Below are 27,821 nucleotides of genomic sequence, written 5' to 3' on the forward strand. Positions count from 1 at the left end.
AATGAGTCCAAGGCTCGGTTTCCCCAGGGGATCGACAATAGGCAGTCGGCTAGTCGGGATTCGGGGGTGAAGACTAAGAGGGGGTAAATAAACAATCGCGCATGTGTGCCCTCAACGAGGGGCTTCCCCTCACTCACTCACCCACACTCACTTACACACACATTCGCCCCACTAAGTAGGCAACACACTTTTCGGCCACTTCCGTTGCACAAACGGCGACAAGCGGATATCCCCCTGCCATTGTGTGCGTGCGCAGCCGGCAGTCCTGTTCACACACACCACACACTCTCACCCACACCATACACACACACACCACACACGAAGTAGCCTTCGTGGACGTTCGGTTGGCGGTTCGCTTCCGTTTTGATTTATAAGGGACCGCCGCGCCGGTCTGCGTATCATTAGCGGTTGATCAACAGGTTTGCGCACATCCTGGCAAGGACCCTCACCATCGACCCTCTATCGCTCCACGAAATCAGTTTCACACGGGTCAAGTGAGAGCGCTAATTGAATTCCAGTCGTGCCCGTAAATTCACTTATAAACTCTATTTCATGTGAAAAAATTGCATAAAAGACAGAGCAAAAAAAAAAAAACTCAAAATAAAATTGTAAAACCTTGGCCGCAGTTTCCGCTGGTCGCACAACATAACTCACACGAAAATCGGACAGAAATATACTCAGGTGAGTGGTCGGTTCGATATTCAATATGCTCGTAATTTGATTTGGTGGCCCAGGAAATGAATTTCCAAAATAAACTCTTGTGGTTACCAAATTACAAAAGCTTTTGCCTGTAAAAACCATTTTTATTGCGGTCCTTCGTAAATTTTTAAATCGGTTTTTATAAAAAAAATTAAAGCAAAACAGTGTTACAGTTCTTAATTTATTTCTAAAGTAGTAGGACATGTTTTAAGTTGTTAGTAAGTTACAATATATATTTATTTTCTTTTTTAATTTAAATGCCTACTGAATCAATACGAGTTAGTTTAAAAAATGAAGTTGTGTTAAATTGATCGTATATACAGTTAATGGAAAAAATTTTATGTTACTAAAAATTAGAACTAATTTATTAAAGAAAATATTAAAATGACTAGTATTATAGTCTTTAAGAATAATATTAAATGTGTGTAGGTGCCTAAAACTAAATTCTGTGAATTCAAGTCAGTTTGCTTTGGATTTATTTTTTTATGCATGATTTCTAAATTTCCATTAATTTTTTTGAACTTCGGCCTTGTGAAAAATTTAACAATAGCCCTTATCAACTATTCATTAAAACCCAATGACGCGATTGAGCAATTTCGCTCCAAATATTAAATTTAAAATTTTTAAAAATAGACCGCTGCTCGAAAATTCCAAAGGCTCATCAGCGTAAATTTATTTGCGAAATATTGTCAAATTATGCAGAACTCCTTCGCCAAACAAACCCACAAAATTGAAGTGGGAGTAAGTGGAACCCATGGCTAACCTGCTTGAGACGAGCAATATATTTACTCTTTTGCGGATATTTTGTTTATTTACGAATTTTCGTTAATGTCCATGTCCCCGAGAAGATTTCCATTCAGTGGCAACAGGCGACGAGTCCTTGAGCGTGGGTGCCGGTAGGAAACCTATTTAAACAAAATACTTATTGGCAAATGCCATCCTTTGGCAAATATTTGCGTTAGCTATTTATCGAGACGTAAGAAAAACTCGTGAAGTAGGCAAATTCGATTCGCAGCGAGCTGTTTAATTTTGGCGCGAAAATTTGTTTGCCGCACTTGAAGGAGTTGGCACAAGGACCTGCTATCCTGTAGCTGCTGCTTCCTGACACCACATGAATTATTCTGCAACAGGCTGGCAAATTAATAATGGAGCAGAACGAGTCAACTACCAAATTCGGTGGAATGTCAGCCACAAGGCCCATAAATATTTTCAGTTAATTTCAATTACAAGTTGACCCGGCACGTTTGCCTGGCCTCTTCCAACGAGGACATAAAATTCGATGCGTGCTCTATCATCGCGGTGGCTATATATTATAATTTGGCGTAAAGCCGCTAAAACTTTCATCTGGGCGGCGTCAATCAATCAACGACAAGCGCACAAATTAAGTCCAGCTAAGCCGGAAAAAGGCGGCCAACTCCGCACTCGGACAATCAGTCAGGAGTAGTAGAAGTCGGGAGTCGGGAGTCATGAGTCGGGAGTCATCATTTGGGAGTCCATATCCATATCCCGCAACGGGTTGGCCCACCGCCGACGCTTCTCAATTAGTCGGCCAATGGCAATCCAAGCGGGCGGCCATTTAATCAGGCGACCTCCCAGAAATTCCAGATTAGATACCACTGCTTTTGCTGGGCTTTGAATAGTTGATTCCCGACTGATGACCGTCCATGTTGGCGCCCACCATGACCATAAAATCTGACGGGGATTACGGCAAATGTGATAATTCAAATGGAAGTCAGGCAGTTAAGGGCTTAGATTTGCTCATTACGAATACTTTTTGGAACTTACCTAAACGAACGTTTTTAGACTTTGCTTGTATTGTTAAACATTACTTTAGTTTAGTCTTTTATCCTTGCTTTAATAATCAAAGTCCTTAAGGCAAAAAAGATTGCCAATCTGAAGACATTTAATTTTTGTTTAAAGTGGCTTACAAATTTTCTTTAATAATAATCCATTTTATTTATTAAATGTAAAAATAAAATGTATTTAAAGATATGCCAACACTTACAAAACGTCGATAATCACTAAATAAGGTTCCCTTGCTAAAAAATGAGTATCTAATATTCGACCTACGAAATAACATAACTTTAATAAAGGATTAAATTGTCATTTTACCGCAATCGTTCTGTGGGTCTTAAACAAATTTTTGATTTTAGATATTTTTTAATAGAAATTCAGAACTTGAATATATTATTTTTCAAAATTCCTTTTTATGTTTTATATACAATTTATAATAATTTAATTTAATGTGTTACGAACAATTATGGCACATTGCACACTAATTACAGTATTTTATTTCAAATAACCAACAAATTAAGGAAAAAATTAAATTCGTATATTATCGCAACCGTTTTGTAGGTTTTAGACGACTTATTGTCAACGATGACATATTAAAATTAGCACGTTAAATAGGTTATATTGAAATTTTATATAATAAATTACCAAATAACTTTAATAAATGATTTAATATTTGCGTTATCGCACTGGTTTAAAACGACTTATGGCATCTCTTAGAACTCGCAATAATGAATACATAATTCCTGCATAATACACTGTCGCTTCCGCTTCCTTGGAGTGTCCTTTAAGCAGGATGTTGTGGCTCAGTTGACAGCTAATGCCGCAGTGTATGCAAATCAATATGGTTGTGCCAAGCACATGCGAACGCATAGGAAAAACTACTTTGGCAGGAAGTGCAAACAAATTCTGGTTTTCCACTCACATCCACACCCACACGCAGTTTTCCGTGAATTTTCCTCTGGCTTTTGTCTAGTCTCTCGAGTGGCCGCAAGTGCAATCGCAAGGCACTTAAGCCAATGCGTAAACAGGGCCATAATCTTGACTGTGGGGCAGCATATTAACGTTTAAGGCATCATTATCGACTGCGATTCCAGCTCCAGTTGCCAATCATTCGCTGCTTTGGCTTTTTGCTACTCCAACCCCACCCCATTGTTTTTTGCCAAGCCTACTGGCATTCCAAGTGCCCCCTGGAATGCCCACTCCCCGCCGGTTGCTACCTCCGGGAGGGACATTAATAGGCCATAAATTGTAACTGTTATGCGCTGCTTCTGCCTTTTAACGCAGCGGTCGACAGACGGCATGACCTCAGCCATCCTGCCGGAGGTGGGCCACCCATTCCGAGGTATTCAGGCCCACTCAACAGCCCCCACCGCTTTCAATTAGAGAGGTTATTTAGCTAAATCGCTACGCTTGTTCCCCGCACTGTTGTTCTGGCGCGTGTTCCCGTAATTCGGTGGCGCGGGCGGAAATGATTGCCGCAGGACTCGCTGCAGGACCCCGCTCCAGGACGAACTGCCAAGGACCCCCAGGGAGCAGTCGAGTGGCGTCGGCAGCGGCTTAATTGAGCATTCCGCGAGTGCGGTTCTGCTTTCCTCCTCAGGATCAGTCTTTCGCCAGGCATTTATTCATTCATATTTACACCTTTGCACTGCAAGCAATTTAGTTCGCCTTTTATTTGATTTACACTACAATAGAATTTTAAAAAGAATTTTCGTTTTTCATATCGATTGATGTATTTAATTGCAGAACATGGCCAATTGTTTTGTTTATTTAAAAAATGTCATCGCCTATTTAATGTTTCTTTTGGTTATTTTTGTGTTATGCAACATTTATAAATTTTTTTTATTGGTAAGAAGAAATTTACATCCATAGAAAAATTTTCGTGCAATTTATAAAACATTTTTGCAATATTTTTATGAAAAAAGTATATATATTTATTCGATTAATTTAATTATCTTTCCAAACAAACATTTTGTATATAACTGTTTCATTTTTGTTAACATCGGAATAATTCGGTTTTAAAGAAATGGTTTGGTAAGCATTATTTCAAAGACAAATAGTACAGTGTACAGTGTAATGTACTTGAATGCCAGTTTATTTTAGTGCAGTCAGACAATCAAATAAATTATCCTTAAGTGTGTTTTTTCTGTTAATGAAAGTGACAATAACAAGTAACCTTTAAATAAAGTTGAGAAAATCAAACAATCAAAGAAAAAAATATTATCATTGGTAACAAAAAAATTGTTTTTTTAATGAAATGCATAATATCTTAAATATTTTAAAAGGGTTTAAAACGATTTAAATAAAGTATGGTAAGTAGTGTATTTAAGTTAAAGGTTTGGGTTTTTTTTAAATTAATATTTTTGTGGCAAATCCTTTAATTAAACTATTCGAAAACAAGTTATAATATTTCACAATACAAATAAGGATTAATACAAATTTAATAAAATAAATCAAGTATGGTAAGATAACTTTGGGTTTGGTTTGTATTCTATAAGTTTATAAAGGAGTTTTTAAACCATAAATTTATTTAAAACACTAAAGTTACGGCATTTCCGATAATCATAAATGTATCTATTAGGTTTATTCCTTTCAATGCTAACTGAAAGCCATAGAAAGTCCCATACTTTGTAACTTTAAAATACCATAAGTTTGATTTCCTATCAATATATGGTATTGGATAAGTAATTTCCTTTAAAACATTTTCCTTATACAAAATACATATACAAAAAATATCCAAAAAGTTAGGCAAATCTTTTATTTTAACTATTCGAAAACAATATTTCACGATACAAATAAGGATTAATATATAATATAAAATTTCAAAAATCCTGAATCAAGAATATATATATTTATAGGGTATGTCCTGGTGCAATTTTGAAAGGTATAAAAATATATATAATTGTTAATTCCTGCACACTCATTTTTCTCCGACTGCATTGCTTAATTTTGGCTTCCGCTCACTAAATGTTCCGCCTTTGAATTCCGCGTTTCCACAGTGATGGCTCACACGAAGACGCGGAGGACGTACGGATTCCTGCTGGTGCTCCTGATCCTGGGCAGCGCCTGCGGCAGTCTGGTGACCAGCGGCGGTGTCGCCAGTGCCGCCTCCAATGAACCAGGAGGCGGCGGACTATCCGAGCAGGTGGTACTGGATCAACTTAGCGAGAGCGACCTGTACAACAACAACAAGCGCGCCTGGCAGTCGCTGCAGAGTTCGTGGGGCAAGCGGTCTTCCGCCGGAGATTCGGGGGATCCGGACATCTACATGACCGGACACTTTGTGCCGCTGGTAATCACCGACGGCACCAACACCATCGATTGGGACACCTTCGAGCGATTGGCCAGTGGACAGACGGCACAGCAACAGCAGCAACAGCAACGGCAGCAACAGCTCCAGCAGCAATCGCAGTCTGGCGAGGATCTGGACGAGCTCGGTGGCGAACCGGACGTGGAGAAGCGGGCCTGGAAGAGCATGAACGTGGCCTGGGGCAAGAGGAGGCAGGCGCAGGGCTGGAACAAGTTCAGGGGCGCCTGGGGCAAGCGCGAGCCCACATGGAACAACCTGAAGGGCATGTGGGGCAAGCGTGACCAGTGGCAGAAGCTGCACGGCGGCTGGGGCAAGCGCTCCCAGTTGCCCAGCAACTAATCCCCCCGAGAATCGCCGTCACACAGACTAACCATTAACCAGACTAACTAATCCACCTGTATCTAACCGTATATAGCATGTGTGTTCCCTCCGCGGAGGGGTTCCGTTCTCAGTGTCCATGTCGCAGGAGGTGGTTGTCCGGGAATCCGATCCCAATACCGATCCCGATCCCGGACCACTGAAAGTCAATTCCGAAAATGTATGAAAGGGCTCGCAAGTCTATCGAATCTAGCGGATCGCCGTCTCGATCATCCAGTATTATACGCATTATATCGTATGTCTAGTCAACTATGTATGGATATCCACCCTAGCACCTAGTCTCCAAGTATACAAGAGGATCTTTCGGAACAATACCGCTTTAATTTAGAAGAGTTAACTAAGTTAATGAATTGTGCATATACATTTATACCTAAATATACATCAATACCTACCAAATGGCTACTATCAATACTAAATAAAAATACGTTGAAAGTAATGTAGTTGGGTATTGATTTGAGTGGGATGGAACTGGCTTAATTCAAAATTAATATTAAATCGTATTAACAAAAAGTAGAAACCTTAATAAATAATTCAATCCTCGTAATATGGATAAGGGAAACTGACTTAACTTCAATCCCAAACTGGCTTTTAAAATGCAATTTTATATGTACTTCAAACAAATTTATTTCCATAGCATTTTTAACTCAGTCAGCAGCGCACTAAAAGTCAACAGCTTATTTATAAAGATAGTTAAATATTCAATTTTAAAAAAGCATCAATTAATAAACCAATAATGATATACAAAAATATCAAAAGCAAGGATTGGGCATGTTTCGGGGTGACCACTGTAGTGCTGCTGGTGTGCTTCACCCTAATCACAACCTTCTCGGGATTCGTGCACGAGCCCCAGAGATACAGGATGATAATGGTGACCATTGTCCTGGTGGTGTTTTTCCAGTATCTCGTCTTGGAACCCCTCCGAATCCTGGTGATGGCCATCGATTACGCCACTTGGCCGCAGGAGGAACAGCCGCACAAGGCGGAGAAGGGAATGCCCCAGCAGAATCATATCGCCTACCTGAAAATCCGGCTACGCAGTCTGCGATCCGAGCTCCTGATCACCGAGGGTCACAAGAACGAGACACTGAATCGGAGATACAAACAAATCACTGGGGACCTCGCGCTCTACGGACTCCTCTTCATTACCCTGATGGTAATGGTGGTGACCCAGGAGGACCAGAACCATTACTTCAACACCAACAATATGCACCGACTTTTCTGGGACAACACATCGGTCACCTTCGGCCTGTCGCAGATATACTTCCTTTACCAGGTGGGTGGTGCACTTTCTTGAAGTCTTTTCATAAAATTACACATTTTGGTCTCACCAACAAGCCTTTATTAAATTACCTTTATAGCACTGGACAATTAAAAATATAAAATATTGGGCTGGACAGTATAAGTATTCACTTTAAAAATAATTAGTATGTTATATCCCTTATTTCTATGGCCTTCATTTAGTGCCTTACTTATTAAAACAATGCCACATGGACGTAATTTAGATATGGAAGGGGGATTTAATAGGGAAACATCGTTCACTGTAAAAAAACTAGAATAGTAACATAAAATTGACCACTCTATCGACCAGAATATTGGTTCAAAAAGTTTACCTTAAAATAATAATATTTTGAGAGTGGAAAAAAAAGCATAATTCAAGTACAGGCAAATCGGTTAATTTCTTGCTTAATTTTTATTTTAACAAGATGTTATTATTATTATTATTTATTTTAAATTCATTTCTTGTAATGCTTATAAGCCATTTCTTTACAAAATATTTGTATGAATTTTTTTGAAGTAGTCTTGACTACTTTTATTAGTTACTCGTGGAAAGGGTAATTTATTAAAAAAAAAAAAGGAGGAAGGGCAAAAAAATATTTATTTTAAAAAACAATTTTTAAAACATTTTTTTGTGATTACGATATAGGCCAAATCTTAAAAATTCTTTAAACGACATTATTCTATTCATTGTACTTTAGCATGAAAATACTATTCTGCAGATCCACAATTACCTCAAGATAACCATGGTCGAAGGATTCTTTACTCCGAGCGTCCACCACGTCGAAGGCTGGTGGGCCATAGAGCAGTGGCAGAAGATCGGAGTGGTGCGCCTGCGCCAGGTGCGTCCTGTGAACACCCGGATCGGATTGGAGGAGCCGAAGTGGGACCAAACCACGTACGCGCCCGAGTGGCGGCTGCCATACCAACGACTGCACTACACGGACAAGTTCTGGCGAATTTACGATCCCTTCAGGCCGGTCGACATCGAGCCCGGTTTCCTGGACGGACTGCTGCTCAATTTCCATCATCACGGCTACATGTATAACTACCCGGAACTCGGTGGCTACGTGATGCTGATGATGGCAACGAAGGTGGGAAGTTCATTAGCGTAAATTGTATACATATTAATTACTTTTATTGGAAAACATGGACAGGTGAACTGCCTGAAGCAGATTGAATACCTGCGGAAATACAATTGGCTAAACGAAAATACTTCGGCGCTGTTCATCGACTTCACGATGTACAATGCGGATGCGAATGCATTCTCGGTGATCACTTTGCGGCTGGAGAACACTCCGTTCGGACTGCAGATATCCCGACTCCATGTGGACACCGTCCAGATGCTGGCCACTGTGGAAATGACGAGAACGGTAGACCTTCTGGTGGTGGTCTTTTACGCCATCCTGGTCATCCAGTTCGCCCGCGGACTTCTTTCCAAGCTCTGGCACGATCCGGGCTGCATCCGCCAAATCTGGACAATGGTGGACCTGACCATCTGCGTGCTGAACGGCTTACTGGTGGGCCTGACCATCATGCGGAACATTGAGACGGACCTTCTGCTGGACATGATCGAGACGTACACCAAGGGGCAGTACCTGGACTTCCAGCGCCCGTTGCGCCTCCACCAACTTCTGGCCATCGTGAAGGGATTCCTGGTCAGCATCACCACGCTGCGGCTGTGGAAGGTCCTGCAGTTCGCCTCCGTCTTCCAGCACTTCACCCAGACGCTCTTCTGCGCCTGGCGTGCGGTGGCCAGTCTGGGCCTGATCATCCTTATCGTCCTCATGGGCATCGGCATAGCACTGGCCGTTCCAAATGGGAACAACGCAGTGGTCTTCCATCACGTCATCACGGCCGTTGTCACCTGCTTGTGGTAAGTACTTGTATCTAGAATCGAACATTTAATTCACTGCAAGACTCCGTAAATTGTATCCCATGCGCTCATTATGAAACCCATTGTTGTTAAGAAAGGTGTTTGCATTTTTTGTTTATCATTCCTTGTTTTATATTGATCTTATGTCAAGTTATTATACATTAACCTAACCTAAGCCCTATTCTTAGTGGTTTTTAATACCATTTCACAGAATGAAATTTATAGATTTCCAAAAATATTACAATACTAAGAAAATCTATAAATAATTCCCAGAAAAACAATAACTCTGCCTTGTCCGAAAAATCTAGTAAATTCTCAATAATCCTTATTGAACTTCAGGAATTTTAGCATCTTTTAAATTAAACAAATAAGTACTATGGTTCGTAGAGAATAAATACTTTACTTTTAGGGGAACCTTGCATTTCGTAAGAGTAATTATCGGGTATCGCATAGTCGAAACACTAGACTACAGCTTTTATAATTGTTGTGCCTTAAAAATGAGTATAAACATATTTGAATTAGGTACTCCGTGGGCTACAACGCGGGCCTCAGGCCCACGGAATTCTTCCACGGAGGACTCGTGCTGGGGATGTTGCTCTACTTGGTGCTGGTCTTCCTGCTGGCCATCATCCTGTTGAATGTGTTCGCCTCCGTCATCTACGACTACTTCAATGTGACGGGCAGGGACCTGAAGGAACATTTGGGCCGGAAGCACATCTCCTTCCTGGACTTCCTTCGCATCGAGTACGTGGATGTGTGGGGTCGCTGTTTCAAGTGCATGCGGAGGAGTTACCAGAGCAACGGACGCACAGTGGCTCAGAACGTGGAAATCGGGCTAAAGGAGCAGGAGGTGGCAAAGACAGAAAAGGAAAAGAGAGGATGGCGCGAGAAAAAGCTCTCCGACGAGGAGCAACATGAGGATTACCTGAGACGCGGCGAGCGGATGTTCAAGCTCATGGCTATCCTGAACGTCCAGGTCGAGATCCTGGAGCGCTTGATGCTGGGCGACAAGGAGGGCAATCTGCCCACTCCGCCCACATCCGATTCCGATCCCGAGGATATGCCAGAAATGTATCGCAAGCGCCCAAGTATTGCACGCTAGTCGGACTTGGGATCATCTCATTATGTCTTAAAACTGTTTGTATGTTCGGAATGGGGCTTTGCAATGGCTTATTTATTCTGTTCTGGTTTCAGTTTCATTATCTTCATTTTCTTTAAAATGTAGTAACTGTATAACACGATATTTGTAAAACTACCCATCGAATCCTGAGGAAACTGACATACAATCTCTTGACAAATATTTAAACATAGTTATTTTTTCGTGGGATCGACCCTCTATCCCATTTCCGATTTAAAACTTTAACGAAACTTTTTAACTTTTAATTTTTTACATCAATCTCAAAATTGAATTTCGAGAAAATGCTTTTGAAATGCGTTTTTCCCTGAATTATAAATATCTTCCTCAGATTTGGAAAAGCTTCTTTTGAAATGGTCGCGAAATATTCTTAAAAAGTTATATGTTAAAACTGAAGCAAGGGGTCCCCTTAATAATATAATTTATATCTTTAAGTTGAAGAGCCTACAAAAAACTGCAATACTTAAGTGCTTATGAATCATGCCAAGCTCAAGAATGTATCTCATTTATTAAGAGATATTTGAAAACTGTTTCTTGCTCTTGGAAACTGATCTTTAATTTAAAGTCTCTGTTATATTTCGTTATTCGCCTTTATATTTTGTATGGTTTGCATATGGTAAGTACGTACATAAGTACCCCGATAAAAGAACCATCTAAGATATTGCGCAGGTCTTCTGACAACTCTTTCATCATACAGTTTACAAACATTTTCCATAGGCTGTACTTTCTTTAACTCCGAAGCTAACATTTCCAAACCTTTTCGACCTCACTTCTCATCATTCCCCTTGGCTGAGCACTCCCAGCTAAAATAAGCAGCGATAAATGATTTAATTAAACGGAGTTGGTGCCTTCTGCTTTTTTTAGCTGGGGGCGCGAACAACTCCACTAATTTCCATTTGCCCACCTGCCAGTAACTACAAATTTCGGCTGCACACGCTTTATTTCAATAACCCGAGAGAGGGACAAATTGGCAACTACATGCATGCCCGCTGCTCCAGCTGATGAAATGCCAGGCCTGACGAAAGAGTGTGGAAAGAACCGCCTGGTATTGGGGAGCTCCCAAGCTGGCGGCACTAATCGCTCCCGAAACGCACTGCAGACGTCTCAATGCCAGCACTGCTTGAAAGGCTTGAAATTGTCTGCCCGCAATTTGTCGCCACCGCTCGTAATGCCACCCACTCCAGGTGACGACATGACTGCGGGCTGGAAGCCCTATAAAGTCGACAGTTTTGGAGGCGGCCCACTCAGTTGAAATGTTCGCGATCACAGGGAAGTTACTCGGCCTCGGTCTTTTTATGGCTCTTGCGGCCGCGCAGGCGAAGAACGCGTCCAAGGAATCCGACTCCTGGAAGCCCCTGCAGCCCCAGAAACGACAGGCCATTGTGAAACTGGACCCCCTGGGCCCGGCCGCAGCCAAGAGCTACGATCCTCCGCCGGAGTTTTACCGAGGACCCGGCTCAACGACCTCCAAGTTGGACAGCACAGCAGCTGGCTTTATATCCAAGCCCATTGGCGCACTGCCTCCGGCTGGAGGAGCACATGGTGGGCCGCAGGTCAGCAGCCTGAATGAGAATCTGAGCGAGGCCTACGACAAGTGGCGTTTGGGTGGAAACATCCACGATCGGATTAGCGTGGGTGAGTGAGGAGAAACCAGAAATCTAGGGAATGTCAATAGAGATTACTCCTCTGAGCAGGTCACTATGCCAGCAGTGGAAGTGCTGGGAAGAGCTACGGCTACGAAAGTCACCCCTATCCCTACGACTACGGATCCTCCAACGGACATGGCTACGAGCCAGGACCAGCTCCTGGCCATGGCTACTCCTCCAGCGGAGAGGCGGGAGTGCCGTACCACGCTTACAGACCCCGACCGGAGCATGGTCACTATGCAGGACCACCGGTGGACTACTCCTACAGCTCGTTCCCCGTGGACTCCCACGAGCTCGTCTCCCACAAGGGTTCGCCGGAGCTCTCGCCCAAAGCCCTGCTGGCCAAGAGCTTCCTCATTCCGCTGGCCAGTGCCACCGTGCTGGGCATCGCCGCTGCCCTGATCAGTAATCCCCTCCTGCTGCAGCTGGCCCCGGTGCCCGGGATCGGAGTAGGGGTTGGAGTGGGACCCTCAGTGGTGGGCAAGCGCAGGAGGAGACGACGGGCTGTGAAGCGGGTTCCGAGATCTGGGGAAACCTAGACACGGAACTGAGTAAATCGTTCTGATCTCTTCATCCAAATACTTTACTTCCTATACTTTGTCAGGAAATATAATAAAATATTGTATTAAAACTTAAAATATGATTCGAGATTACAGTTCGCTAAAAACATCTTGAGAGTAACTCAACAGAGACCCAAATCAAGTGCTTCACAGCCACCGATTAGAAATTATTTTTGAATTAGAAAAAACAAAATTATTTATATGATACACAGATGTTTACAACACATTCAAACCAGCGGTTTTACTTGTTCTCTGATAAGGCATTTCAGAATATCGCGAAAGTTGTGCGCTTTAATTTAGGGAGCAAATAAGTCGAGAATCAGTGCCTTCAAAGCGGTTGCCCTTACTGATTGCTTACTTTTAATATGTTAAAGTCATCGGTTATTTTTTTATTGGCTTTCCTTTCATACAATTTGTATGGAACGTTGGCAGAAGCGCAGGACAATGGGCGATCCGTATGCCTATTGAACGACCCGCCAAGCCAATGTGGAATGTTTTGTCTTGAGGCACTGAAGCCAATGCTCGATCACATTGCCTTTCACCAGCAGGAGTGGAGCACCTGCCATCCCCAAGAACATGATGAAACCCAGGAAAAACTTGACAGAATAGAAGCCAAACTGGAGAAGTTGCTGGACCAGGAGGAAGCCGCTTCGAGGAATACAAATCCCCTTGACTTACGGACGAAACTAGAACGCATTGAAAACTGGAAGCTCTGCAGAAAAGTTTGTCTAATGAGACCAAAGCTAGTATACCCCCTTTGTTCAAGCGGATCGGGTCTAGATTAATTTACGTCGAACACGAAAGGCTGAAGAAACCTGCCGGCGGATGGGCGGTCACCTGGCAACTATTCAGGACGAATCGGACTTCACCGCCATCAAAGGAGAACTAAAGATCTATGAACACTACTGGCTGGGCATCACAGACGTGGCCAAAAACGGAGAGTTTATATCCGTGGCCTCTGGCAAACCAGCACCCTTTATTAAGTTGCGTGTAAGATCTCTTTCATACTATAGATTGTACAATGGCTGTGTGGAAATTTTCCATGGCGAAATGCTCAAAACCTCATGTAGCTTACCTGTGTATTTTATCTGTGAGGCTGTTGGATAAGTGAAATAATTGAATTTTTGTATTTACACAAAGTCTTATTCAACTATCCAATATGCAATTGCTAAACCTAATCTAAAAAAAGTTTCTATAAAAGTTAAATAAATATTCTAAACAAGAAAGGAAAGCTAACTTCGGGCGGAGCCGAAGTTGATATACCCTTGCAGAATATTCTATAAATTATATTCTCCAAAATTATTCATATGATGCATTCTTAATACTCATAAAAAATCCCAACTTCCTAACTTTGAAAAAACCAAAGTTATGACATTTCCTATCGTTCAGTTATATGGCAGCTTTAAGATATAGTCGGCCGATCCTTATGATATTTGGTAGGTCGGATTGATTGGCCAAAAATAAAACCCATAAAAAATCCCAACTTCCTAACTTTACAAACACCAAAGCTATGGCTTTTCCGATCGTTCAGTTATATGGCAGCTATATGATATAGTCACCCGATCCGGCTCGTTCCGACTTATATACTACCTGCAATAGAAAGACAACTTTTGGGAAAGTTTCAAGCAGATAGCTTTAAAACTGAGGGACTAGTTTGCGTAGAAACGGACGGACGGACGGACAGACGGCCAGACGGACGGACAGACGGACATGGCTAGATCGTTTCTCCTGGTGATGCTGATCAAGAATATATATACTTTATAGGGTCGGAAATGTCTCCTTCACTGCGTTGCAAACTTTTGACTGAAATTATAATACCCTCTGCAAGGGTATAAAAATCAAAAAAAATTGTAATTACGTTCGTTACTAATAAAGAAGTGTGCATAAATGAAACAATTGTTAAGTATTTTTATACCCTTGCAGAGGGTATTATAATTTCAGTCAAAAGTTTGCAACGCAGTGAAGGAGACATTTCCGACCCTATAAAGTATATATATTCTTGATCAGCATCACCTCCTGAGTTGATATAGCCATGTCCGTCTGTCCGTCTGTCTGTTTCTACGCAAACTAGTATCTCAGTTTTAAAGATATCGAATTGAAACTTTGCACACACCCTTCTTTCCTTTGCACGCAGTACATATGTCGGAACGGCCGGGATCGGACAACTATATCCTATAGCTGCCATATAACTGATTAATCGGAAATGCCATAACATTGGTGTTTGTAAAGTTAGGAGGCTGGGATCTTCTATGGGTTTTAAATTTGGCCAATCAATCCGACCTACTAAATTACATAAGGATCGGCCGACTATATCCTATAGCTGCCATATAACTGATTGATCGGAAATGCCATAAAGTTAATGTTTGTAAAGTTAGGAAGTTGGGATTTTCTATGGGTTTTATATTTGGCCAATCAATCCGACCTACCAAATGCCATAAGGATCGGCCGACTATATCCCATAGCTGCCATATAACTGAACGATCGGAAAGGCCATAACTTTGGTATTTTTAAAGTTAGGAAGTTTGGATTTTTTATGAGTTTTATATTTGGCCAATCAATCCGATCTACCAAATTTCATAAGGATCGGTCGACTATATCCTATATCTGCCATATAACTGATTGATCGGAAATGCCATAACTTTGGTGTTTCCAAGTTTCATAGCGATCGGCCGACTATATCCTATAGCTGCCATATAACTGAACGATTAGAAATGCCATTACTGTGGTGTTTTTAATGTTAGGAAGTTGGGACTTTTTATGAGTATTAAGAATGCATCATATGAATAATTTTGGAGAATATAATTTACAGAATATTCTGCAATGGTTTATTAACTTGGCTCCGCCCGAAGATAGCTTTCCTTTCTTGTTATTTATTCTATTGGTCGGTTTCTTGTTTATAAAGTTAATGAAAAAACTTAATGTGAACATCGGTTCTAATATGGGAGGCTCTTCCACGACAGCTGGCTTTATATCCAAGCCCATTGGTGCACTGCCTCCTTCTGGAGGAGGTCAGCAGTCTGAATGAGAATCTCAGCGAGGACTACGACAAGTGGCTTTTGGGTGGAAATATCAGCGGTCGAATTGGATTGTGTGAGTAAAGAGAAACCAGAAATCAAAGGAGTGTCTTTAAAGATTCCTTGTCGCATGCTTGAGAAAACAACTTTGTTAATTAATAACAAAGAAATTATAAATATAATCAATTATTAATTACAATATAAATTATAAAAATAAATTGTTTTAAGAAAAACGTACTACTTAAATATATTTAAAACTGCCTCTTTCAGCAAAGTTTTTTAATTTTAAATTAATAAGGTCTTAAGCTGGCAAGTCATTCCACGGATGTCTTTCCACTAGACCTCTTGCTGTTCCTAAAGCATAATTTGTATAATTGATGACAGATCACCAGGCACATCTCCAGATTGAGGATCGCCGTGTGATAAAAATTCAAACTATCATAGTAGAAGTGCCCGCAAGAAACTTCTGATATCAGAAGTCAATAGGCAAAAACGCCTAACTTTTGCCAATGAGTTTATTTCCAAACAGCCAACACTTTTGGAATAAAGTCAAGGTTTCCCTTGATATGGTAGAAAAGCGGGGAAACATTTAAAAAGTTTAAAGAAGCGGACTCTAAAATCTGGGGAACTCTATATACGGAACTGCGTAAATCGTTCTGATCTCTTCATCTAAATACTTTACTTCCTAAACTTTGTCAGCAAATATAATAAAATATAATTCTAGATTACAACTCGTTAAAAACATATTGAGAGAGACTCAACAGAGACCCAAATAAAGTGCTCAGAATCCACTGCCTAGGATTTATGTTTGAATTAAAAAAATATATATTTATTTGATAAACGAAAGGTCTACATCAAGTTTCAAATTATTTGCGAAATTTGTATTTCTTCCAGCGGTTTTACTTGTTTTCTGATAAGGCAATTCAGAACATCCGGGAAGTTGTGCGCTTTAATTTAAGGCTCCCCGAAATTGAACAAATAATTCAAAAATCAGTGTCTTCAAAGCTGTTGCCGAAGCCCAGGAACCAAACCAGGATCCAAACCAAAGGTTGCTGGACCAGAAGAAATCTTCCTGGATTACGTCGACACTGGAACGCATTAGGCGGTCTGCAGGAAAATGTGTTTAATAAAACCAAAGCTGGTATATCTCCTTTGTTCAGGCGGTCGGTCTAGATTAATTTACGTCAAAAAGAAAATAAAAAATTCTTGGGAGGGGGAAAAAAAAACCCCCCCAGATGGGCGGTAGCCTGGCAACTATTCAGGACGAAGGGTGAAGTCCGCCGCCATCCAAAGAGAACTTAAAGATCTATGAACACTACTGGCTGGGCATCACAGACGTGGTCAAGAAGGGAAAGTTTCTATCCTCTGGCAAACCAGCACCCTTTATTAAGTGGGCTCCAGAATCTTCCCGATACTTTAGGATTGACAATAACTGTGTGGATATTTTCCATGCCCTAATGTACAAAACCCCATGTTTACTAACTCAGTGTTTTATATGTGAGGCTGTTGGATAAGTGAAATTCTAAAAATAGTTTCCAAAAAAAAAATTAATAAAAAATGCGCTGGTTACTTATAAAGAAATGTGGATATTATAAAAATTATAGAATTGTTGAATTATTATGTTGTTTGTTAGCATAAAAATAACTTATAAATAAATTTATTCTTCTGGCCATTATCGTGTTTGTTAAAGTGAAGTCGGGTTCTAGTATTCAATGCATCCTACAAAATCATCCAGGATAAACCATAGGTCTATTTACTGACTGACTCTAAACGTCGAGTTTATTTCATTGACCTATGAATTTTATTTTTTTAAGATGCAGATCACTGAGGAGAAATGTGGTGTTCAAATAGCAGGCTTACCCTTAAATGCTACAATAAAAATATTTCTGGGGCTATGATGACGTAATATATATACATATATCGTCATTTGAGTGGGAATTGTTACACTTGAGTTTTTCAGGGCTAACCTTACATTGAGTGATTGGCCGACTGCGGTTCAACCCGGCTCGTTGGTCTAGAGGTATGATTCTCGCTTCGGGTGCGAGAGGTCCCGGGTTCAATTCCCGGACGAGCCCAAGCTGAAACTAAGTTTATTTTTTTTTCTAAACTTTAGCAACACAAAAAAATGTTGAAAGAGCAACAAGGCTTATAAAATAACAATTTCCTTGCAATTTACAATATCATCTCACTATTTTTAGGATCTCTGAAATGTTAAATTATACACAGTAATGAATAAAAGTATAGCAATTTCTAAGCTATTTACAGGAACCTTTTTAATCAGCTGTTCCACCTGTTTAATCAGTTTGATTAAATGCAAGAAATAGCCATAAAGAATCCAAAACTGCAACACTGCTTCAATGAAAAATCTACCTGATATTACATGCATTTTACACAAACGTTTTACGCGGAGTTTTTATAGCGACATCTAGCTGTCAGTCAAATTTAGATATTTTCCAACACCGTCGACAAGGGTCACACTTTCACTGCGACTAACAAACGGTCAGACTTCAGCAGTGCCGCCAATTTCCCGGCATTTTTCGCATTTTCATACACTCTGCTTTATATTTTCGCTTGCAAACAATGAATTTCACCAGGAGCAATTGGTAAGTGTGCGAAGTCAACCAAGAGTCCAGAAAAATAACCCTTGCACACCACACAGCTCTCCGCTGAGCAGAAATCCGTTGGTGCAGCGCAGCCTGGACTTGCGACTGCGAGGCGCCCAGGCGCGTCATTACCTCAAGTGGTGCTCCATAAACGTGGTGCTCCTGTCGCTGCTGCTCTTCGACATCTGGCAGGCATGTCGGTCCGTCTACCGGACATACTGGTTCCTGGCCGAGTGCACCTTTACCACCCTAATTGCCCTAAGTGCCCTGGCCTGCTTCGGCAAGTATTTGTGGTTATGGTTTGGCGGCGACCAGGTGATGGGAACCGATAGCCAGAAGTGCCTGCTGGACGGCAGGGAAGGTAAGGGGCCCCAGAATATGCCCTACGTAGCCAGTTAATCACGGCATTCCCCCCATTTCAGAAAACTCCTTTAGGACCGTATGTGCAAGAGCCGTGATGAAGCCACTCAGCTACGAACCCGACTCCGATGCCGACGACGACATACCCATCATCAACTGGCACTCCTCCTTCGAGGACTCCTGCTGGGGCTCGCAGTCGATGCGTCGCAGTCCCAGTCCCACAAGGACTCCCCAGCAGACGAACCAGAACACCTCCTACAACTCCTCCATGGTGCAGAACAACTCGCTGAACGCCAGCAACCTGAGCAACGAGTCCACCTACATGTCGCCATACGCAGAGGTGCGGCGGGATGACTTTATCACAGATATCCGGAAGTTGCCCGCTCTAATGAAGCAGGCGGAGCGGGAGCGCAGCATGGTGGACAGCTCGGAAGCACCCAGTGTCCAGAGCATGGGCTCGGCCAACTCCTTTTGGAACTACTGCAACAATGCGGCCTACATGCTTAAGACCACCATCTACCAATTGTCGCCAGCGCCTGTTGTTTCCACGGAGAATGCCCCGACCTCCATTGAGGAGTTTGGTGGCTTTCAGTTTAGGGACAGCAATTCAGAGGTCATCAAGCGCATATCCACAGACAAACTGTCGCAATACGTGGCCAACCTGAGATTTGTAAGCAGGAATTAGGGAGTTTCTTTCATGCATACTATATTTTAAAATTTTTTTAGTGGATTTCCACCACCATACTGCAGCGTTTGGTCAAGGAGATAAACTATGTAGACGATGTGTTCCGCCAGCGGGGTCTAATTGATATGAAGATCGGAGCTGTGAGTCTAGAGAGGCTCCGCAAGACGGCCGAGAACCAGCAGTTCGTGCAGACCTGCGCCCCCATGCTGCCTATGCTCTTGCCTTTCCTCGACACCTTCGGCAACCAGGAGTACCTGGTGCAGCGCATCAAGGAGCTCTCGCATGGCTCCTGCATAGCCGACTACCGCTGGAACTCGGGCAAGACGCACAATGGTCAGGAGTGGGGAGAGCACTTGCCCACCGATGCAGCTGTAAGAGATGTAAATCAAGAAATTATGCAATTATTTTTACATTGTCTTTATTCCCAGATACTGTTCCATTTGTTTTGCGTGTATTTGGACAGCCAGCTGATGCCGTTGCCGCAGGGCGGTGGCCGACCCTTCCACTCCCGCTACGTGCTGATTCGCGACGAGAAACGCTCCACCAAGGACGTGGTCAACGCTGTCCACAACAAGGCCCACTGCGCCATTTTGACCACCAGCAACCAGCTTAACCCCAAGTTCAACTTCATCAGCGACAAGGAGCTGCACAATTGCGTTTACGATAGGAACAATCTGTTTTACGTGATTATCCAGTTCCTGATCTACATGCGCCAGCAGCAGGAGTCTGCATTGGAGTGCGTCAATCTGGGCAAGAGTGGCATCAACATCATGTGCGTCATCGAAGACTGAAGCTGACCGCCAATTGATATTTCTGGCTATGACTACTTATAGGACTACCTCTAAAAACTTGTTATTTCTAAGCATCCTTCTCTGACTCGACTATCGTTTGGTGCCCGCGGTTATTCCTCATCATTCGTTACTATTAAATTATGCACATGCAATTATTAAGTTAACATATTCCTGTTGCGGTTTCGCGGTTATCAAGTGTCATGGGCCCTGCGGTCTGTGCAATTAACTTGTTTGGAAGTGTCGGGCGGCGGCAAGAAGATATACTCGTGGACGGGTGCACACAGGTGCCCGGCTTTAATTGCCCTTTCATGATTCTCACTATTGCCCAGCCAGTTGGTGACCTGGTCAATGGCCCGGCCTGCAACTCCCACATGCTCGCCACTTTACACTTCCGAAAGTGACAAAATTAATGGTTTCCGCCGACGCTGTCGACATTTTGTCGAGTGAAAGACATTGAGAAAATGCTCCAAAGTAGTGCGAAATGAAGGAGTCGCAAGCACAAGGCCCTCGAGGAAGTGCCTGGAGGAGCAGGAGCAGGAGCAGTAGCAGGATGGGCGCTCTCAACCGGCCGCATTACCATTTCTCTTGGCCATGCTCATTTCTGGGCTCTGGCTTGACGTTGAATCGGTTGGCTGGTTATTTTAATGCTACCCCTGCTCCCGGTTGGCTGGATGGCTGGATGGCTGGCACCTCGGGTGAGTAATGTGCCTGGGTTGTCAACTTTACACTTTTATCCCTCGCATTATATTTGCTTTACCTACACAAACACTCAGCCACCCAACTTAGTGCCTCCTCCGCCTCCCTGTTTGTGTGTGGTGTGATATGTTTTCCTGATACTTTTTCTCAAGTTGTAAATTGGCTTAAAAATAATTTGTCAAAGCATCTCAGCCGGCGGAGATGCGATGCCTAAAATGGGAATTGGAGTTGGAACTTGGAGCCTGGAGCGTTGAGCGCGGAGCTGGGAGCCTTGTCTCGAGCCATTTTCTTGTCACAATATTTGGACCCTCGGCTGATGGAGTGAAATTCCTTTAAAGAAACGCATGTGCGCGTCTTCATATCCAATTAGAAAAGTTTTCCTTCGACTGCTCCGTAATTGTGTTGATTAGTGCGGCTCGCTGGGTTGCTTTAGAGTGGGCGGTGGTGGCTGGGGCGGATCTCCCACTAATACCACGCTGTTGACAAAGAAAGCCTTCTTGGGTGGGTGGTGTTTGGCTGGGGGGCCTGTGCGTCCCCAGCTGCTGGCACTTTAAAAAGAAATGCGCATTAAATTCGATTGGCAATCGTCTCACACTCTCGCTCAATGGGCTTTTTCTTTACGGCTTACACAAATTTTCATCTAATATCGCTTTGAAGCAGCTTAACTATCCTTGAGATGAGGACGTGGAACGGGCGATGGTGAGGATTCTAAGTGGAACACTTGTCAGTCGATGAAAGGGAATGTGACGGAAGGTGTGAAAAGCTCAATAACTCTACACTATTCACTTAGACTTAAACAATTTTATATATAAATTATTCAAGTATTTCTTTTTTGTAATTACATCGATATGAAACATTTTAATACTATTTTAAATTGATAAATATGTCATTACCAAGGTATATCTATAAAACTTATATAACTTTTGTAACCATTAAATTGGTTTCTAAATTTGATAGAAATATTAATAGTACATAAATTTTACTATTTCCACCACAAAACAAACCTAATTATTAACTTAAACTTAAAAAAAAACAATACAAATAGTTTTAAATATGTGGAAGTACAGATATTTTTAATGTTAAATAATAAAATATCTATTACAATGCGAACTTTATTGAAAGTTCGAATACCTATTTTCCACCAAAGCACGACAACTATTAAAATTTATAACAATACGATATAATAGCTTCCAACTAATAAAGATTTTCTAACCATTAAATTGGTTTCTAAATTTGATAGAAATATAGACAGTACATATATCTTACTCTTGCCACCACAAACCAAAACAAATTATTAACTTAAACCTAAAAAAAAACAGTACAATTAGTATTAAACATGGAGAAGTATAGATCTTTTTAAATATGAGAATCTATAGAACGTAATAAAGTTTAGTACATGTTAAATAATAAAATATCTGTTGCAATGCGAAAAATATTGAAAGGCCTTACTAAAATTCGAATACTTATTTTTCACCAAAACACGACAACTATTGAAATGTATAACAATGCAATATAATAGCTTCCAACTTAATAAGTCGCAATTTTAATTTCCTTGAGCCCCATAAAGCCCGATCAAACTGCAGGCAGCGAAACTATTAAAATGATTTTATTATTCCACCTCCGCTCGTTGGCCAGAAACTCACTTAGCCTGGGTCAACCAAATATTGACACACAATAAGCTGGTTGGAGTCGGAGCTTTTACTTTTCGGCTTTCCTTTTTGGCTCTGCTTATTTATTTATTTTGCCATCTACTCCGCCGGAGCATGGGACATTAATGAAAAAAATATTTTTGCCCATTATGCGCCAATATGGTCAGCCATATTTCGGTTTATTTAATTTTGCGCAAATAAAACGGAAGTGGCGTTTTTATTTTCCTCGTCGTCTAGTGGCCTTTTTCGGGGTGGTGGTGGCGCACGAATATGCGCTACATAAAATCCTGATGCTGATGCCTTGCGACAATGTTCAAATACTGGGTAATGCGGGGATGCGACGTTAGCTGGGAGGAGTTTCTCTCTTTTTTAGCGCATATTTTAAACAAGCAATTTGTGTAGCTCCAGCTTTAAGAGTCCTTTCCTGGCGCGCCAGTTGCTAGCTTTCCCAAGCGCAGCTAAAAATGGAAATGGCTGTCATTTCCTTTGAAACGGCGACTCACGACTACACGACTCTCGCCTTGTTACTTCGCAAACCATCGGCCATTAATGGCCGAAATGAGTTTCCATGCTCAGCTATTCAGCTATTTGGTAGCAGAAGTTTTAAGACCCCTACTGGCCGTGGCTTAAAGTCTCGCAATGACGTGCAACTGGATCGGTCATTGAAATATTAATTAGTCGTATAACCGCTTGGCCACTGGGAATTGCTGCAGTGTTTGCCTGACTGACGATTGCTGCAGTGCAACCACTCAAATCTGCTGGCTCACGACCCACCTGCTCAGCCTAGACCCCCACTCCCCCCTATCATCACCCAGACCCACCCACTGATAACTTACGCAACTAATCTGCGCCATGGATGCGTACATGTGTTCGTGCATCGGGGGATGCGGGGCCATTTGCATTTAATCGGATTTGGCCAGATTTCAGGTTGTTCTGCTGATTCCAGAAAAACGAAGAAGAGCCAACTTCCAAAGTCCATTTGTTGTGTAATTTCCGTATGCAGCATGAGTATTCCTGGCTGGCCGGCGGATAAGTGGACCACAAGCAGAACTAGTAAGCAAGTGGCATCATGACAAATTAACATGGCCCAGCCGGACTCGAATGTTACTGCCCTTCCTCCGGCAGCTGCTTCATCATATAGTTGCCATGGCTCGGAAATGCACAGCAAAATAAAAGTAATGTTTAAGTATTTCAGTCTTTGAAAAATATATCTATATATTTTTTTATTACGGAATTTGGTATTTATTCATACTTTAAAATATGTGTAGTAAGAAAAATATTGGTTGTTAAAAATTAAGAAATTGGTTCAATATTGTTTTATAAAATGTATTTATTAAAATGTTTAAAAATGTATACCAGTTCAAAATATTAGCTAAATAGAAATCCTTACTTAATATTCTGTTACTTATAAGTTAAACAACACTTCCTAATAAATTGTTCCAACTTTTTGCAATAATTGGCTGTTTTCCCTTTATGACACATTTCCCAGAGCAACTTAAATAAATACGAAGGGTATTCCCGATACGAAAACTTATTTCGCTAAGCTCTCATTGCGCGTAGGTAACGAACCGGAAATGTTCTCGGCATTCCCGCTTTATATCAAATATAAAAAATGACTGCTTTTAGACGTATTTGACAAAAGTTGTCTGTCACCCACATCCACGCAGAGTCGGATACACATGCTCCACCACCCATATAGAGACATATAATTGCATAAATCAAACTCAAGCATGCAACATGAAAAATCGCATTAATTTATCTGCTCACTGCTCATGCAGCCGCCGCCTATATGGGCCACTGCCACGCCCATTTGTGAGCCCGCTCCCCTCCTCCCAAAACAAAGAGAACGCCCTAACACGCTCCGGAAAGGCGCTGGGTAACATATCCGCTTATGTCAATTTTTTCCTAGCACTCGGAGTTGGGGCAGCATCATCAGCGCTGCTCCTTGTGCTCCCCGTCACTCCAGCCAGTTGTCACTGTCAGTTTCGGCTTCCCTTCCAGTGTTTTGTCACTGCTCCTGGTTTGGATTCAGAAGCTCCACCCCCCTCCCCACACACGTCTAACTCTGTTGTCGCCCGGTTTGTTTGTTTAAATGCTACATTTACTTTATGGATTGTTGCTATATTTTTTCTTCAACTAACAACCCGAAAAGCCGGGAATGGCGTATAAATTTCACGTCAATTTTTATACAGTGAGGAGTAGGAGCTCAGCTGGGTGAGCCCTTGACTGATTGTGACCTGTCAGAACTTGCTTCCTTTTAATAACTTGCCCACACACACACACACGACCTCTCTCTCTCGCTTTTTCTCGAACACATCCGCTAATAACCTGGCTTTTGCTCGGTTTCCCTTTTAGCCCACTTTAAGTGTCCTGTTCACGCTACATAGTTTAAAATTCTTTATAATTGGATTCCCAGCTTCTAAAGCCCATTTTTTATGGCCAGTTTCGGACGAAAGAGAGTAGCCGGCTGGATGTCAAAAGGATTTTACAGTTGACGCGTGCAAACCAGAGCCAAACCCATGGCACTCATCCTGGGTCCTTTTTTGTTTTGTGGGTGGCCGAAGGACGAGTAACCGTAACCCCAGGAAACACCCACACAAATGTGTGTGTCTGTGTGTGGGTATGTGTGTGTGTGGGCCGGGGATGTGATGATATGTTCCATTTCACACGGCTGCGACGACGGCTGGCAATCCTTTCGACCGCACTCAGACATACTCCAGCCAGGCCGCAGGAGCCGAGATTTATGTTTTCTTGTAAACAAAATAACGGACATGCTTGAGGCCTTTCGACAGGACCTCCCAAAGAGGGTAGGCCATAAGGTGGAAAAGGAAAAGGAGTCTGAGTCAGCCAGCCTTGGGCCATCCGGCTGACAACGAGATTAGACGCATGTAAACCTGCGTGTTCGATTTGCAGCTTTCTTGGCCTTACCCATCCTCGGTTCAATCGGATCATCATGGATGTGTCTCTCCTTAAGTGTGGGCATGTGCGTTGCCATAGACATTTTAATTATTCAGGGGCTTTTCTGGGGAGTTCGGCTGACTGTCAGGATATATCCCACATTCCTTTCCCCTCTTTGTTTTGTTTCCCATTTACATTTTTCAAGTGACTTCGCTTATGTTTCTTTAATGGCCAGCGAAACATGCTCTAAATCGGAAATCAGGGCGTATACTTGATATGAATATCAAAGATATCAAATCAGAAGTCGTAGGGCATTTGTTCAACAAATTTGGCTTATTTTTAAAGACCTTAACGAAAGGATACTTGGTATGAATATAAAATATTTTTAAATCTTGCTGAAGCATGAAAGTCTTTTAGAGTGTTGTTTTGACCTAATACGCCCAAAATTCTTACTAAACTAATTTTGGGAAACCAGGACAAAATTTGGAATATTTTGGTGTAAAAAAATAGTGTTTAAAAATTTACAAAGGAACTAATGAATTAGATTTTGCAAAAGATTCTAAACTAAATTTAATATCTGATTTTCCAAAAATTACTTGTTACACGCTTATATGCTTGCAAACCTTTTCAAATGAAGACCATTGTCATCAAATTTAATGACAGGAACACAAGCCTGTGTATTTCGTGGAATTTTCGAAAAGTAAATGCGTACCTTCGCTTTGTTATAGTGACCAGGTCTCCGGAGCTGCTTCCCAATTATGTCTAGACAATGGACAGCTCCCACTCCCCCAATTGCATCAGCATATTTTGTTTTATCTGGCTGACACACGTGTCGGCCATACGAAAATAAAGCAATTTGCATATACTTTACATAGTAAGCTGGTATGCGGAGATTTTCGGGGAAAGCTGGATATCTGGTCACTCATACGCCGCGTGTGCCACAGGTGGAAGGAAACCTTAAAATAAATAAAAGAAGGCGCAGCTAACTTGAAAGGAAAAGTGGCGGCGGAAATTACGCACAGCGGGTAAATTTTTAAAGGTTGCACTTAGAATATTTTAGTTTAGACAGAAATTAAAGGGAGATAGAAGTTTTGACAAGATAAGGAATATATTTAAATATCGGTTTATAATACTTAATAATAATCCTTTTATGCATTTGTCACAACTCTCATTATACCCTTGCAGAGGGTATTATAATTTTGGTCAAAAGTGTGCAACGCAGTGAAGGAGACATCTCCGACCCTATAAAGTATATATATTCTTGATCAGGATCACCTCCTGAGTTGATATAGCCATGTCCGTCTGTCCGTCTGTCCGTCTGTCCGTCTGTCTGTCCGTCTGTCTGTTTCTACGCGAACTAGTCTCTCAGTTTTAAAGATATCGAATTCAAACTTTGCACACACCCTTCTTTCCTTTGCACGCAGTATATAAGTCGGAACGGCCGGGATCGGCCGACTATATCCTATAGCTGCCATATAACTGATTAATCGGAAATGCCATAACTCTGCTGTTTGTTAAGTTAGGAAGTTGGGACTTTCTATGGGTTTTATATTTGGCCAATCAATACGACGTACCAAATTTCATAAGGATCGGCCGACTATATCCTATAGCTGCTATATAACTGATTGATCGGAAATGCCATAACTTTGGTGTTTTTAAAGTTAGGAAGTTGGGATTTTTTATGAGTATTAAGAATGCATCATATGAATAATTTTGGAGAATATAATTTGCAGAATATTCTGCAAGGGTATTTCAACTTCGGCTCCGCCCGAAGTTAGCTTTCCTTTCTTGTTTTAAGGTAATTTTTATTAGTATTTCAGAATGAGTATTTTCCAAGTGTAGCTTCCACTGGCAATTTGCGTCTCAGTTTCGCTTTCGGTTTCATGTCTGGGCTGGCTAATTGAGCAAATCCGCCAAAACGGCTTTTGTTGGCCCACTTCCGGCCGTCCTTGCCGGTGCTCGTAATTATAAATCAATCGCTCGCAGGGTGCTGCTGTTTGGATTGCCATTCCGATCGAACGCCAGTCGGCAAAGTCGGTGACTTGGAGTTGGGAATCGGGGAGATATGGCAGAAAGTTGCGTGACATTTGGCCAATCCCTTGGGCGGTCTTCCCCAGACTGCTGCCGCTGCAGCTTTCGGAGGTTCGTGCCTTTTCGCAGGTCTCTCTCTGTTTGCCATCGTCGTCCATCGCCGCTCGTTTGCTTTCAATCTGCGTCTGGATGTTTTCAATTTCTTTTGGAATTTGTTTTCACGCAAAAAGCGAGCGAATCAGCAGAATTCCATAACCCAGAGTTTGCCCACGGCCCACACAGCTGCAGATACAGATACGTATTTATGTGTACCTACCCGTTCGAATAATGTTTTTTATGTGTTTATACTTGATGCGTTTGCCGATGACGATGGCGATGCCGACGGCTGGTTGCTCAGTTCGGTGTGTGTGACTTCTTGTAA

At 42.0% G+C, this 27,821-nt stretch overlaps 5 protein-coding genes and 1 non-coding gene across 6 annotated transcripts; all 6 read left to right on the forward strand.

Moving 5' to 3' along the window:
• The first annotated feature begins 415 nt into the window (after positions 1-415).
• Positions 416-6,617, forward strand: LOC108047792 (allatostatins MIP). Its single transcript, XM_044456707.1, has 2 exons — positions 416-681; positions 5,493-6,617. Exon 2 carries the CDS (start codon positions 5,495-5,497, stop codon positions 6,140-6,142), a length of 648 nt encoding a protein of 215 aa, XP_044312642.1. The 5' UTR covers positions 416-681; positions 5,493-5,494; the 3' UTR covers positions 6,143-6,617.
• Positions 6,618-6,895: 278 nt separating this feature from the next.
• Positions 6,896-10,632, forward strand: LOC108047797 (polycystic kidney disease 2-like 2 protein). Its single transcript, XM_017128153.2, has 4 exons — positions 6,896-7,454; positions 8,179-8,550; positions 8,614-9,332; positions 9,855-10,632. The coding sequence occupies exons 1-4, from the start codon at positions 6,915-6,917 to the stop codon at positions 10,432-10,434; spliced, it is 2,211 nt and encodes a 736-aa protein (XP_016983642.1). The 5' UTR covers positions 6,896-6,914; the 3' UTR covers positions 10,435-10,632.
• Positions 10,633-11,720: 1,088 nt separating this feature from the next.
• LOC108047793 lies at positions 11,721-12,652 on the forward strand. Its single transcript, XM_017128150.2, has 2 exons — positions 11,721-12,102; positions 12,162-12,652. The coding sequence occupies exons 1-2, from the start codon at positions 11,721-11,723 to the stop codon at positions 12,650-12,652; spliced, it is 873 nt and encodes a 290-aa protein (XP_016983639.2).
• A 386-nt stretch (positions 12,653-13,038) lies between these two features.
• Positions 13,039-15,771, forward strand: LOC123037165 (accessory gland protein Acp29AB-like). The gene is made up of 3 exons (XM_044456779.1): positions 13,039-13,395; positions 13,478-13,663; positions 15,634-15,771. Exons 1-3 carry the CDS (start codon positions 13,039-13,041, stop codon positions 15,769-15,771), a joined length of 681 nt encoding a protein of 226 aa, XP_044312714.1.
• A 1,919-nt stretch (positions 15,772-17,690) lies between these two features.
• Positions 17,691-17,762, forward strand: Trnap-cgg. Its single transcript has one exon. It is a non-coding gene; the product is annotated as a tRNA-Pro (tRNA).
• A 402-nt stretch (positions 17,763-18,164) lies between these two features.
• Positions 18,165-20,290, forward strand: LOC108047802 (transmembrane protein 209). Its single transcript, XM_017128158.2, has 5 exons — positions 18,165-18,290; positions 18,347-18,651; positions 18,713-19,320; positions 19,377-19,706; positions 19,764-20,290. The coding sequence occupies exons 1-5, from the start codon at positions 18,268-18,270 to the stop codon at positions 20,124-20,126; spliced, it is 1,629 nt and encodes a 542-aa protein (XP_016983647.2). The 5' UTR covers positions 18,165-18,267; the 3' UTR covers positions 20,127-20,290.
• Positions 20,291-27,821: the final 7,531 nt, after the last annotated feature.

This window comes from Drosophila rhopaloa, unplaced genomic scaffold, assembly GCF_018152115.1.
Source record: "Drosophila rhopaloa isolate 14029-0021.01 unplaced genomic scaffold, ASM1815211v1 contig_150, whole genome shotgun sequence".
Lineage (NCBI taxonomy): Eukaryota > Metazoa > Arthropoda > Insecta > Diptera > Drosophilidae > Drosophila > Drosophila rhopaloa.